Genomic DNA, 15,109 nt, shown 5'->3' with positions numbered 1-15,109 from the left:
GAGTACTGCCCAATAACAATACGTATTATCCAAACAAGTGACTCTCCCTGAGGAGACGCAGGAGATCATCAAGTGTCTTTGTCCCTTCCTCATCAATTGCATTTCTTCAAACAGCTGGGGGTGAAAATGTTCTTTGAAAGGACGGAATGGACACTGTTATGGATGTCTGCTGTTGTTCAGGTGTATGTGTGTGAAAAGGGTGGCGGGAGTTATTATTAGACACTAATATTTCACTATGAATATACTTTAGATTTTATTTGTTTTTGTCCGGACTATTTCTTTGATATCAAATATTTTAGAGGAAAACTGTTCAAAGTGAGGTCATTTATTGTCCAGAGGAACCAGGACATTGCCTGTAAAAATGTGTAAATTGAATGCATGAGTGCTGTAAGCCCCCCGAATAAAAGAAAGAAATATCAGAGACGGATATTTCAAAACCTAGACAAATACAATTTAAAACTATCTGCAAGGTTAAATCCTATGTCGGTAAGTTGGGTATCTTTTAGTCATTTGAAATGGACCAAAGGTTTAACTTTGAACAGGATAGACTTGAGGCGTTGTCTTATTATGAGTGTTGTCATGACCTTCTTACTTCCTTCTATAATCCTCACATTGAAGAAAAGACGATATTATAATGTTCTGCGCCTGGTGAATAATGTGATACAGATTCTGGACTAAATTGTTGCCTGTGAATGGGCATGCTAAGTGTAACAAAGAACACATCTCTACAGTGAAGTAAAGGTGAGGCGAGGGGCTACTTTATGTTGATATCCAGGAGCAGACAGCAGCAGTGCCCCTAACCTTGGCTTCTCCTGGCTGCTTGGCAGTGTGTTGACAGGCTCACTGTGTCTAACACAGCTTTTCTTCCTCGTGACAGCTTCTACAGTCGCATCTCAAGACAAGAGAGGAGCACAGCACTCGTTAAAGAGGAACCTCAAAGTAGAAGAGCCTGAACTGACAGGTTAGGGAAACTTTAATTTTCCCCCCCCCCGCTAATTTTCAAGTTTAACTTTACATTAAAGCCACTGATTTCATTTTGCTTCATTTAAATGAATGTTTCTGGTCACATTTACAGCAATTCAAATATTAAACTGAATAAAATGCACGTTTGCCAGTGTAAGTGTAATTATCTTTAAAGCACACAGCCCTGAGGTAATTGTTGAAAGATTAAAGACGATGACATAAGTTCAATTTGTTGCATTACCTCTCAGACAAATCCCCAGTACAGTGAGCTCAGTGCCAAGTAATGGAAATGTTTGAATAGGGAGACATCACGGTTATGAAAGCCATAATGAGTAGTCTAAAGAGCAGATGAAGAATGTAAGTTAAAGTTAAAGTTTCTGCTGAATGATGTTCAGTTCACCTGTGTGTGCAATCCAGCAGAGACATCTTTGTGCTAAGTTTAGATTTAAAGTTGTTTTGACATCTTAGTTTTATAGAAAGATTGCACCACCATCATTGGGGTGCAGCAGGTTCGAACTACACTTTGATATGTAGTCCTTGTAATGCTGTTGAAACTATAGGTATATGTGACCTTGATGCCCCCCAACAGTTGCCTTTTTAATCAATTTATTTCCCTGTTTTTCACTTCGATTCATGTTTTTCTTGCTACTATAAATCTCAAAGTATTTAATTACATTATTTGACCATTGCTGATGCTGACTAATAAATACTACTACAGTATATGTGCCTGGTGTTTAATATTGGTCCCTATGGTTCAATTCGGGTTCTTTTTCTCTCTCTGTGGAAGCAACGATGTGGTTGAACAGTTTTTTCTTTTGCACCTGCGGTAGGGTATAAATCCTGAGGCTCACAGGGCCAGGTCATACACTGATGAAGGGCTAGTGCTTGCTAAAAAGCCAGTCTGTGCATTATTCCCCACTGCTATGAAGATATGGAAAATAAAGATAAGAGGAATTGCATATTATCTACCTTTGGGAAAAATAGTGACAGCAACTCAAAAAAAGGTTTCCTGGAAAAAACTCTAAAGACTGCAAATGTGTATGCAGACACTACTTAATGAGATTTTATAACGCTAAATGGTATTTTAGACTAGAAAGAACCTTTTTTTCTGTCTTTTCTGTCCATTAGAGATTTAACCCATGAACGCTGCTCTGACTGCTCTGACTGACTGAGCACACCAGTCTCCCTCCACTCCATGTATCTCACCTGTTCCCCCACACGCAAAGCGCCCATGGTCAGAAACTGTAATGTGCGTCCATGCTGTATAAATACATACTGAGGTTTCCTGAAACTTTTTCTCGACAAGGCACTTCGAGAGCCTCGCACCAGTGATGGCTCCGACAGATAGGGACAGATCAAGGCTGTTGAGGGGAAACTTTGGCCTGTTGAAAGTTTTAGATGAATGCAAATGTGTAACCTGGACAAACCAGAATAACCTGCCAACATCTTCCAGGGGAAGAGAGGCTGTCTTTTACAGTAGAGTGAAGGAATGCCCTTGAAACATGTGAGCTGCACAGGGACCAACATGTGGGAATTTCATTTATAAATCAGTAAGTTGGTCCTTACATTATTAGTCATGGGATCCTGTCTTTTATTGTCCTGGGGGAAATGGCAGAATGACCTCCAGCTTAACAAAGATGGACAGAAAGAGAATAATTATCAGTGGTCAGCTTGATTATTGGTTAACTGCAAGGTGATGGACATCCAGACGGCTCAGATCTTCTGGGAAATGAGGATTAAACTTTGCTACTCTCTTTTATTAAATCAAATGTGGGGTTATTGACTCATGCTGCATCTTGAACTGAACTTTAATTGCTATTTTCCCATTTAATCTGTTTATTCAATTTTGGCAGATTTTTATCCTCCATTTTATTTTTGCTCTTTTCAAATCTTGTCTTAAGGCTTTTCTTATGTTTTATGTAAAGCACTTTGAATTGCCTTCCCAGTCCCCATAAAACCAACACTTTTTGTTTATTTAAAGGCTGTTCCAACTGTCTTTTGTCTCAATATTTTTTTCATTTGACTACTTTTAGAGCCACAAATAAAATATTCAGCAATTTCCTACAAACATATCATTGTGTGGTTAAGTGTGGATAGGTTTTGAAACAACCTTTAGACCTTTTATTTGGGACGAATGACATCAGTATTTCTAAAATCCTGTTGTTAAAAGGTTAAATGTTACCTGGTTTACTAAACTGTGTTGTAATACAATCATTCATCTATATTCAAATGAATAATACAGCACATTTAACACACTTAAATGTTTATAAAATGGCCTTGAAAGGTGAAAATGAATGTTTGCTATGGTTTATTACAGTAAATTAAATAACCTACTTTAGCTTCATTAAATCGCATTAGACGCAAGTTAAAGTGTTCACGTCCGTCTTTAGAGGACACATAGTTGCAGGGATAGAGAAAGGAAACACAAAAGTCTCCAACACAAACAACATTAATTTGAGCAGGAACGAGGCAACTCCAGCTAACTTGATGAGTTTGACAGCGTTACTTTACATTGACTGGTTTTACATTTGGGATGGCATTGAACTGTTTCACAGGGAGAGGAGAGGAGTCACAGAGTCACCTCATTACACCAGGCTGTGTCACCGTGAAATTGAAGAGTCCGATTAGGCTTGTTTTCGTCGCTCTGTGCTGTGGCCAATTTTGTCATTCTTCGGGGTGTAATGTAATACATCACAAGCAAATTGTTTGCGTCCACCATCGAAAATATAAAGTAGCGACGGCAGGGCTCCCCAAATTGTTGGAGAAATATTAGGAATGGATCACAAGCTAATTCCCCGTGCTTCAATTTTCTGCCGAGGCGAAATGAAATTTGAATTTACGTGGCTTGGGCCACTGCCACTGAAAGCCTGTGATTTGTTTCAATGACGGGGCCTATTATTGAGGTTGTGCATTGATGTAGGCATACAGTATGGTAATGTCTACGCACCTCAGCCCGAGGAGGGCCATCTCATTCATGGGATGTAAGCCACTGAGACAAGGAGGAAGCCATGAAGAAATCGGCTATGGGTGGACATATTAATATGGAAATCAGAGTGTGTGTCCGCGTGTGTGTGTGAACACAGAAGCATGCATGTGGTGCTTACTTCATGCACTCACCTAGGGTGAAGGGTGAAAGCACAAATAAAAAAATCTGGGTTTTTTTTTAAACGTAGTGTTAATATTTTAATATAATGAAAAATAAACATGCTAAGGCCCTGCATTACTCAAGTGAGGACACACACACACACACACACACACACACACACACACACACACACACACACACACACACACACACACACACACACACACACACACACACACACACATACACCATTTGAACTGCCACAACTACCTCGTGTGTATCACTGCTAGTCAAGCTTGATCAAACAATAAGTGTCGCTACAAGGACGTGTTGATTTTCACGGCTACTGGCCCACCAGAGACGGCTAATGTTGATGTACTTTCTCTCCATATATTATTTACAAAGAAAGCCTGGACCTTAATGAGCACTAATTAAACGCTGGAGACCGGGAGATGACTGGCAGAAAACATCTCAGCATGTGACAGACATCTGGTAGAAGATAAGTGAGCAGGAGTTGGCAGAGAGCCTTACGGTGGAGTAACGCTGGGGGTCGTGTGAACCTGCACTTCAACCTGACTTTCAAACTCTGTCAATCAGGCTGGCTACAGCTGTCATGGTTCACAGGGCACAGGCTTGGAGAGTTGTAAGTGTGTGTGTGTGTGTGTGTGTGTGTGTGTGTGTGTGTGTGTGTTTACTGTATGTGAAAGGCTGTATAAGAGCCAGTGAGTTTGTGTGTGGGTGTGTGTGTGTGTTTGCTGTATGTGAAAGGCTGTATAAGAGCCAGTGAGTTTGTGTGTGGGTGTGTGAGCAGTTTGTTTTGGCTGGTGAGGCTATGCGAAGGGCAATGTAGCCAATTAAAGAAAGTATTTCAGTCCAATAAAAAAATAAAAAAATAGTGTCCCTTTGTTTGATGGGCGTGGCTCTGTGCTACTTCTTTCAGCGCACACACAGAACAGCTAGCGGATAGTTATCGCCTCGCTCATTAGCGGTTTAGAGATTATCGAAATGTAGGTTTTGAGTAACAGTATGGTTTAACTCAAGGGGACTTCATGCAACATCTTTTTGTTAATAGGTTAATAAAGATTAAAGATCGCTTTAAGCTCCTTACTGTACTGCACTACTCAACCATGTATGTTTAAACGGGTAACCGGTACCAGTAAGGTATGGGCATGATTTAAAATGCAAATATAGATCAACAACCTTTTTAAATAAACAGCAGGCTTTGACACAGTCCTCACCACACATGAAAGAAAGAAAAGCATCCATCTGAGGCAGCAAACATCCCAAAGTGAGAGAAATAGAAATTGCTCAAAGATGAGGGGGAATCTGGGTTCAAAAACCTTTTTGAATGTGAAAATACTGGAGGAGGAAAAAGTATAAAAACATGGGCTGTGTTAACAAAAAACACCCAGCTGTGCAACTGTGTATGCTCTGCCGTCTTTGCAGGGGTATACTTTGCAACAGTCAAAAATTATGAAATCATCTCCACCCACTGAGCTAAAAAATCAACGGCAAATTCCATCAAGCTACTCAGCAACATCCTTTACTCCAACACTCCAGAGGAATATTGATTTATTTCCTTCACTCGTCCTGTCTTGCCTTTTCTAAATGTACACGCTAATATAGAGAGAGGGGAGAGAGACACGCAAACATAGTATGGAAGGCTACTTCTTCAGGATGGAAGGATATTCACATGTCAGTAGTTTAAATGAGGGATAGAAATGTCCTGGCACATTGTGCGCTGGATGATATGGTGTAATACTATTTTTTTTTTACATCATTTCTATAAGCGACCGTTAAAAAGCATACTGTAGATATCCTCCGAGTTTAGATCTTCTATATGCGGTTCAGCGTGGTGCGATGCCTCGTCCTGCACTGTGGAGGAGCTGCATTTAGATGCAATCTTTTTTTAAGTGCAAGATATAGTTGAAGTTTGTAATACGGTACTTTTATAAGCTCAGGATTCCCAGCGGGAGAGGGGGAAACAGAGTTTGTCTCTAGCTTGAGGGGAACATGGGGAGCATATAATAATAGTAAATGTTTCATACCTTATCTAAAACTATGATTCTTTTGTATCTAAATTGCCTTTGAATAACTCTCATGTATACCTCAGAGGGAGGATTCAGGATATATTTTTTGTCTTTTAAAATTAGCTTTTTTTTTTTCTTTATATATTTGTCAGCATAGGAAGTCAGAAGGGAATAAAATGTTTCTCTTCAATTTCTACAAGCCTGCAGTTATGTTAACATTAGATGTTCTAACTTCCTTATGCGATACAAAGCAGCGTTTCATTGTATATTGAATTGCACAAGACTTACGTACAAATGGTACATTGTACGTAATCCTGGAGCCACACACCAGCTGTTCTTAGCCTGGTCATTTCAACAGGTTTGCGCTACAAAGATTAGTTTGTAAGTAAAGATAATGTATCTTATATTTACACCCAATAACTGCCACGTGTAACTGTTCTATAGGAAAGCGACCCGAATGACAAAGCTAACGTTAGCTTGCTGTGTGACATGAAACATATCTGATTGGAGACTGAAGCAAAATGCTTTTTAATGAAGATGAAAACTGACGATTTCATTTCACAAAAAACACAATACATTACAATACAAAATGTTATGCCAGTAATATAAGACTAAATGAGCAAATAACCAGTTAGTTTAGCAAAACGACCACTCATTCTAAACTGCATGAATACCACTAACCACTATACCACTGTATATGTAGTGATGGCTTCACATCTTGGAATCAGACCTGTAGCAATGATGAAAAGTTATTTTATTGTTACTTTGACGCAGTGTTTGTATACCAGGTGAAAACGGAAACGAGATGAAAACAGTGAGGAAAGAAAAACGGTTAGGGAAAAGTAGAGAATGACAAAGAGGGATGAGAGAAATAGCACATTAGCACTTATGGATTAGCTGCCTCCCTTTCCCAGGCCCCGCTGCAGCCCTGCAGATGTGCAGCTCTGACCGCGCAGCCAGCCGGCAGCGGTCATGTCTTAATTAACGAGCAGACATCTGATCAATAAGTGAGGAACGATGGAGAGGGAAACGTGGAAAGGTGGGACAGCCTGCACGGTTCAAGGTTTTTGTTTTTCGTTGATGTGGAATAACATTAGAAATCAATAGCACGGCTAGCCCCGCCACACAAGACTCTCTACTCGGGAGAGGTTTCAAGAATATCCCCCTGCTACCTTCTCCTTATTTCTTCTTTTTTTCTTCAGTGCTTTTTGAAGCCAGTTTTATAAACTTGTGCTTTGTAACAATTCTTAGATTATTAAAGGAGAAATCTACTCTTTTACGCTGTCATGTGTGGCTTCTCGAGCTTCACAGGATTTATTTCTGAATCAATTGTTATTTACTTTTACTGGTGTGCTTGCTTTGTTTCAACCTGCCTCGGGCACTTAAGTCTGGGATTTCATTATGTTTCTCGCAATAGGCCTTTTTCACGGAAGAGATTTTGACTTCTCACAGTAGGAAAAGCACAGGTGTAAATAACGAAATGAATGACGGCTGAATTCCATTTAGCTGCTTTGATTCCGAGTTCCTGGTATCGTGCACGCTGGCTCACTTTCACTGGAACACTTGAGAAGAACAGAGCCATCGTTAGCGTTGCGTTAGTAACACCTGTGCTTATCCTACAAGTCTAAACGTGTGGCGTGAGAAAGGCCCGTGAGGCTTCCAAGAGCCTGTGAAAGATTGACCGCACCTTTTTATAGTTCACGGCAGGAGTTCTCCTCCCTGATAGCGCTACGGCAACACTTGACGGATGCGACACATGTGATTGATTGCCATATTTACGTTGCTTTATTCGCCGTGAAAGAAAGCAGGGGTCTTTGCAGTGGAAACGACTTTGCTTGATGTGTCTTACTGAAAAGGACAATAAAGTGTGATGGTTCACAAACTCCAGTCTCCCCACACCGACCTCCACGCCCTCACTTTCTGCCTGACTGCATGAAGGGCTCACTGCTTCCTTCATTGCTACTGACCGTTAGCAGCGGACATAAATCCTGAGGTGCAGAATCATCCGATATCAATGTCATTTCTTGGGATACTGGTGGGAAAACTGGTATATGTTCTACTGCTGATGTCTTTTTTAATGCTGAAGATTTTCCGCTATGAAACTCTATTTTATCTGGGAGTATTTAATACTGGGAGTGTGAAATACGTACGTAAGTAAGCAAGTAACACACAACCAGTGAGTTACTAATAGATTTCAAGGGACTTAAATTGTTCTACGATTGTTTTTTTTCTTCAAACATTTTCCCCAAATGAAATTCCTTTTTCATTCGAGACTAATTTTCACATTATCTTTGCTAAGCACATGAATCTTTCACAAACATTGGTACATTCATATTGCTTTTCTCATTTCTGAGATATAGCCTTAGGTGTGAAATGAGACAAAACCATCACCAATCTTTGTGGAAATATAATTTGATGTTTCCTAAGCGTGACGGTATCCCCATCCATTCAGAGCTACGACATTCATAAACGTATCCGCAGGTTACCTGACGCTGCAAATATTCAGCAGTGTACGAGTGAAAGTTAATCAGCGTTTGTAGCGTATTCTGGGAATTCTCGGACAGGATGGACATTCTGTGATAAGGCGTTCACATTTGGTTGTAGCCAGAAGGCTCCCGAGGCTGCTGGGAACTCTAATCAGTCGCCCCGCAACCCGTCTCCATCCCCCTATTTCAAGTGAGTTACTGATCTACCTCGGGACAGAAATCGTATGTTTATTTTCTTTTCTTTCTCACTGCAAACTTTTTGTGCAAAATTGAATTTGATGCCCGGGGGCAGGATGGAAAATTGGGCAAAATGGCTTATTTTCCTCCCATCCAACTTTTTGCCACTCTTTTCTAATGAATAGCAATATAAGATATCTGTGGGAGATGCTATTCTTTGCTGGGTAGCAAGCCCTGCAATTTAGATCTCATCAATTCATGTTTATAGTACAATAGTGTTAGTATTGTCAGTATTGGAAGAGTGTGTCTGACTGCAGAACGTGTTTATTTCTCTGATAGGTCTGATTTGCAAATATCCCATGCTGGTGGCATGGGATATTTGCAAATCAGACCTATCAGACCTATTTATATAAAAAAGGAAAAAAGAAAACTAGTGGTATGTGATCAAAGTCATCAAATATCATGAAGCGCTGCCTCGTGTTTTTGGCAGCTATGACAGACCCTGTTCAGGGACTGATTTTGCAACCAGCAGTCAAAGATGATTAAAAAAAATACTACAGATCTCTAAAAAATGTGTGTTATTTAAAGCATAAACTTGCTCAAACAGGAAACCCCATTGATTAAACCATAAATATTCCCATTGTGAAACAGGGCAAAGCTAAATTTGGAACCACGGCGTGGCAATTCTGAATGCTTCACGTTTCGCTGATGTGTCTCTGATGATTACCATTTAATCAGCTGCAAATGCTCTTAATTACAAGATTAGTCTCCTACCAATTAGCCAACGTGCTAATGGTTCTAATCTGCCATTGAAGTCGACTGAATTCTAATTAGGGACTAACTGTTTCGATTCACCAAGGGCCCATCTGATGGGTCATTACCAACCTAGTTATCCTCATATAAACCAAATGCAGCAAGCAACACAGGTCCCATTTGGAGAGCAGCTGTAGAGACTTTATGAGCATCATGTGGGCCATTTCCATGCATCATGAAACAACAATGTTTCCATTCCCTGAAAATCACAGAGGCACTCTGATGACTCATTGAAGAATATATTATACGTAGCGACATTGCAAGCTGTGTTAATGACACACGCAGAGGAAGTTTTCTTAAATTCACTGAAAATGTAGGTTTTGAAATTGGAATATTAGCAAAACCTTTTACTTTAAGTGGAGAGGGAGCAGCATCTGAATTAAAAGAGATACAATAGAATTGGCTTTCTTTTAAACTGTACTAATCTATATATTTTAGATTAAAAATGGATTAAATTAGTGTGTGTGATGTGAAGGGTTAGTGACAAACCTACAAAAATCACCCAACTCTGCAGTCAGCTCTGCAAACCTTCTTTTGTAGTGTTGGATTGTTTTTGGGTTTGGGTCTGCAAACGTATGCTTTCGATATACTTGTTTCCCAACTGTGCAATCTTATCACACACAGTACAGTTCCTGCTGCTGACAAAGTTAGCAACTATATGGTAAACATATGGAGCAATTGGCAGCTAAAAAGTTGGATTTCTCCCTGAAGAGACAGAAACATTTCCTCCCTACCCTATAGAATACAGCTCATGTTCTTTATAGTCATTCATCCAGAAGAACTAAAAAATTAAGCACTTAAATCATCACATAATGAGCAATAAACTCTAGTCTCATCTAAATCACATAAAGTCTTTCTCTTCAGGGAGACCAGTAAACCTGCCTATAGCTAATCGTAATATACCTGAACGAAACTGTGCACACAGATCTTTGACGTTTGGCTAAATTCTGCCTCACAATACAGTAGAATCTATAAAAACTCCTATATCGTCCATGTTTTGTGTCCTAGCATTTCTCAGCTGTTTAGTGGCCTCTGTCCTCTCTGTCCCCTGTATTGTGTCAAGGTAAACTAAACTGATCTGGTTTCATTGAACTAAAAAAATCATTTGATCATATATGATTCGGTTTGAAACCCTAGCAGCTGACTTTTGCTTGCGATTCAGGAAACTGTTGTGTGTGGCAATGAGAAATGTGTGTTTAAATTGTGGATGGGGATATCTGTATGCCATGTGAGGTACCTTTCTGTGAGGTAAAAGTCATAGTAATCAAAACACAGAATCTATGCTGTTATTTAATTAAACTGACAATAATGTTTCAAGGCAAAAAACATCAACCAAAGTAAATTCAGCTCTCTAGAATGTATGTGCTACCTGACCCAATAATCGTAATATCATATTATGGGATTATGAATATTGATGTGTGTCTGCAATATAAAATATATAAAATGCAGAGAGACATGCATTGAAACTCTTCTATTTGCAATTATGCACAGGAGGCATTCTCAGCCCCTTTGTCCTTGTCAAGTTAGAGGTTATAATAAGTAATTTAGGAGTGTAGAGTTCAGCGTCTGCTCAGGCTGCTCTTTTTTTTTGATTGAGTCAGACTCATTTTAGAAACAGAATTGTGGGCTTGGTTGAATTTATTCTCGGCCAACTCAACCCTTGGACTGCTCTGCGTTAACAAGTGCAAACTGTGCAAGACTTGGCCTAACAGAAGGGAGACATTGAAGCTTCTTTTCGTTTGTATTTTGAATATTCAACCACTTGTAAACAGTAATGTGTCAATTCACTTCATTAGGAATCCTCCTCATCAAAATGCATTCATAGACTCCCATTCATGATCAGACTGTGGCGGTTTACTTTTCTGCTCAGTTGATGGTGCTTTCTTAAAATCATAATCAGCAACATTTTATATTGGATTTTGTTGTGCCAAAATTGGACCATGAAGAGGCAACTTTTACACAAAAGGTGGAAAAAAGTATTTTGGTTTAAACCAGGGGATGGTGCCATGTTTCACGGAGAAGCCACGTCTGTCGGTTGACATTCCAGCTGATAAACCCGGGGGGGATTTCACTGATAAGCTCTTCACCTCTACGTGAAGCAGTGCTTATCGTTGTGTGGTGTCTTTTTTTGGACTGAAAACCTGCAAACTGTTGGCACGTAGTAGCAAATGGTTGACCGCCCCCACTTAATACTGACGTTCTGTGAATATAATGCCATAAATTCTATCAATCCATCCAAAACATCAATCGTTATTGACTCTGGCTTCATCAAACGCTAAGGACTGCTACAGTTCTTCACCACAGAACTTCCACTGTTTGAAAATGTGATTCCCCGACAGACCAGTTTTAGTTTACCAAGAAATTCAGGCTCTTTTTGTGAAAAGGTCTCCAACTTTGGTGTTCAGCTTTTTGGGACTTTGCCGACAACTGTGCAAAGATGCACAGCAATACACTAACAGAGGCAGTGAAGAAGAAGGCTAACAAGTTAACATGGATGTAAAACATGTTGTAATACTGAAAGATTAACTCTGTAAATGTTTTATAAGGATGGATTTGAACTCGACATGTGTGTTTAGACCTGAAGGATACATACAGTGGTTTTTGGTGAGATTCAAAGAGGGTCTTACCTGCCCTGCACCTTGATGTCAGAGATGGCGTAGAAGTATCTGGACAGGTTATTCTCATCCACCATGGTGGCTCCAGTGGCCGGCTTCAGCAGCTTAATCCTCAGATCGGTGATGGTGAAGAAGTCCCGCAGGTTCTTGGTGGTATCCAGCTGGCCGTACAGCGAGGCCATGTTGTGTAGCCGAGGCCCGGCAAAGAGGGCAAAGCGGTCCTTTATCTCGAAGCGCACCGTCTTGTCGTTCTTCCACACGTAGCCTCGGGAGTAGTCCTCAGTGCAGATGATATCCAGCAGAGTGCGCTGGGTGAGGTCATTGACTGTCTTGGGTTCCATGGTGAAGGCGTCCAGGCAGTCAGTGGCGTAGAACTGGTACGGGGTCCAGGTCCTGCCGTAGTCGAGGGACTTTTCCAGGACCATCTGCTCCGGTCGGCCCGACTCAAAGGTCAGTACGATGTCGTCAGTCAGCTCGACGGTTTTGTTCCACGACAGCGTGATGTTCACCTGGAGGGGCTTTGGGTATTTCTTCCATGAGGAGGACTGCCAAAACGTTGTGGGGTTGCGACCCTCAAAGTCAAACATCAGCTCTGGAGGATGAGCCAGCTCCTCAGTGGTGGCGTCACATTCATTGTTGCACATGTAAGGATTCTCCTATAAAACACAAACACATAGATACACATGAAAGTGCACGTTAGAATCGGGGTATAAAAATGCATATGGTGGCACTATTACATATTGTATAGTAAAAAGAGTGAGTTGTTACAAAATTTGGGGACACTATACTATGAAGAGAAATGTGCATCTCGTAGTATATTATTTCAAAAGTATATTTTACATTGCAATTTATATTAAAAGGTATCAATAACCAAAGACGAATGACATTTCCTTAATTTCCTTAATATAATAATAAAATTGCAACAAACACATTTTCTTTATTTTACTGTCCTTTTTCATATCATGCACAGAGGAAACTGTCAATTGTGGATTTATTGATTTATTCTTTGTTATATACATATGCAAAATCATGGCAGTATCTGTGACAATTCAAGAAATACACCAAAGGCAGAGCCCTTGAGCATTAAAATAAATATGTTACACCTACAGTACAATTAAATGAATGCCCTCACAACTTGCTGACGAGTGGTTTAGGGCATGATTTGATTACTTTTTGTATTCTACTGCTTGACTTTCTTGCTGACTCTTTTGGATTATATCAGAAAGCAACTCTCCCTGCTACCTGCTAACTCTACAGCAAACTAATAAAAGTGTATTAATGGTGGTGAAAGGAGTAGACATCAAGGACCGTGCTGAAAATATCCAGAATGTTAAGCGATCTGTAGTTTAAGGAAGGGAAGTTATGCAATTGAAATGTCAAAAGGTAGTTAAATATTTAGTTTTGCATAAAATATTCAGAGAAAAAGTGGACTCTTCATAAACTTGTTAGTTATAAAGTCCCTGGTATAGTCCCACCCTCAAAATTACAAACCCCGTAGCGTCTCCCCAGTCGGCTGTTGGTCCACTTTGCGTCGAATATTTGCTTTTCCAGTGCCTCATTGTTCTCGCCATCCTATCATGATTCCGCCGCCGTGCTCGAAAGCACTTCTAACACATTCAGGCCGACTTGTATTTTATAATCTGCGCGAGCAATGTTGGCGTTAGAGCTATAGGAGACAGTGACCCTCTCATTACGACGACACTGTGGATCCCATATTCTCATTCAGCGGCATTCCTGCCTACACTGCCACCCAAATTGCCAGGGTAATTGATATTCCTGTATGGTGTTCCAGTTGAGATGGGAACGGAATCCCGATGAGTGCTTCTTATGAAACACGCAAAGGGACATGCATTTTTCATGGGCCTGTTTCTGCTCTGTACCATAGACATCCACCAAGTCTGGATGTTTGTGTGAGCGTGAAGCTCTTGATGTGTTTGTTTGTGAGAGGGATAGAGAGAGCTGCTGTGTGTGTGTGTGTGTGTTTGCACATGCAGTATGTATCCCTGTGTGTGTGTGTGTGTGTGTGTGTGTGTGCGCGTGTGTCGAAGAGAGAATGAGCCAGAGAGCAGAAGACACACTCCAATTGACATTCCTCTCACCTCTGCTCCAGGAACAATGAGGTTAAGTGCAGATGAGATTCAGATCAACTGTAAAGCGGTTCGATAATCAGCAATCATCTGACACTCTACACGCAAAATTATCTAAAGGTGAGAACAGTGCTATCTGCAACATTACTCGCTTATCTCTCTGCAGTGCATTCCACGGAGACTGCCACTTTGTCGGGTGAAGATCACTGGCAGGAATATTGATAAGCACACGCCATTGTATTTGATTTGAAAAGACCAATGCCTGCTTTTTGTCTTTGAGTAAGTACCCTAAATTCTTCTCGCTCACAGTTGATGTATGTACGACTTCTCTGTTTTTAGATAAAGATCTTCTCAGTCCATTTAATTTTCTGTGGGACTGTGATACGATATCGGCTCCTCGGCTACAGTAAAAGCGATAATTATGGTATGAGGTAAAACAAGACGGAGAGATTGTGGGTCACCAGGCCCGCTAGCTGACTCAAAGGAGCGTTACACGATCCAATTAGCAGGGTAATAAGGGTTGTGTTGCTAAGACAGAGAGTGAGAACATAAGAGCGATTGGGAGGGAGAGATAATGTAAAACAAGTACACCTTTTGTGTGTTTTCTTTTAAAACAGATCTGCGGTAGCTAAAAGTATTCTGCTCTCATGCCCGTGCACACCCACACACACATGCAAAGCCTAACATGAAGCTTGAAAGGTTCACACTGAAAGCAGAGATCTGAAAGAGAGTTGAGACGTAATAAGGAGGATGTTGGCTGCCTGAGTTTGACTACAGGGACAGTAAATTGTACTAGTGTCAACTGTTTACCAATGATGTGTGCTGAGGCTTGTTATATTCCCCACCTTTGACT

General features: G+C 40.5%; 1 protein-coding gene across 3 annotated transcripts in view; it reads right to left on the bottom strand.

Annotated features, from left to right (window-relative positions):
- LOC115021958 (netrin-G1-like) overlaps positions 1-15,109 on the bottom strand; it is a 54,446-nt gene that overhangs the window by 16,667 nt on the left and 22,670 nt on the right. For all 3 annotated transcript variants that reach the window (XM_029452699.1, XM_029452698.1, XM_029452700.1), the window contains exon 3: positions 12,182-12,825. In XM_029452699.1, the coding sequence (XP_029308559.1) occupies positions 12,182-12,825 (644 nt within the window). The remainder of the gene's footprint in view (positions 1-12,181; positions 12,826-15,109) is intronic.

Source organism: Cottoperca gobio, chromosome 17, assembly GCF_900634415.1.
Source record: "Cottoperca gobio chromosome 17, fCotGob3.1, whole genome shotgun sequence".
In the NCBI taxonomy this organism is placed as follows: domain Eukaryota; kingdom Metazoa; phylum Chordata; class Actinopteri; order Perciformes; family Bovichtidae; genus Cottoperca; species Cottoperca gobio.
This window is presented reverse-complemented; position numbering and strand designations above follow the sequence as displayed.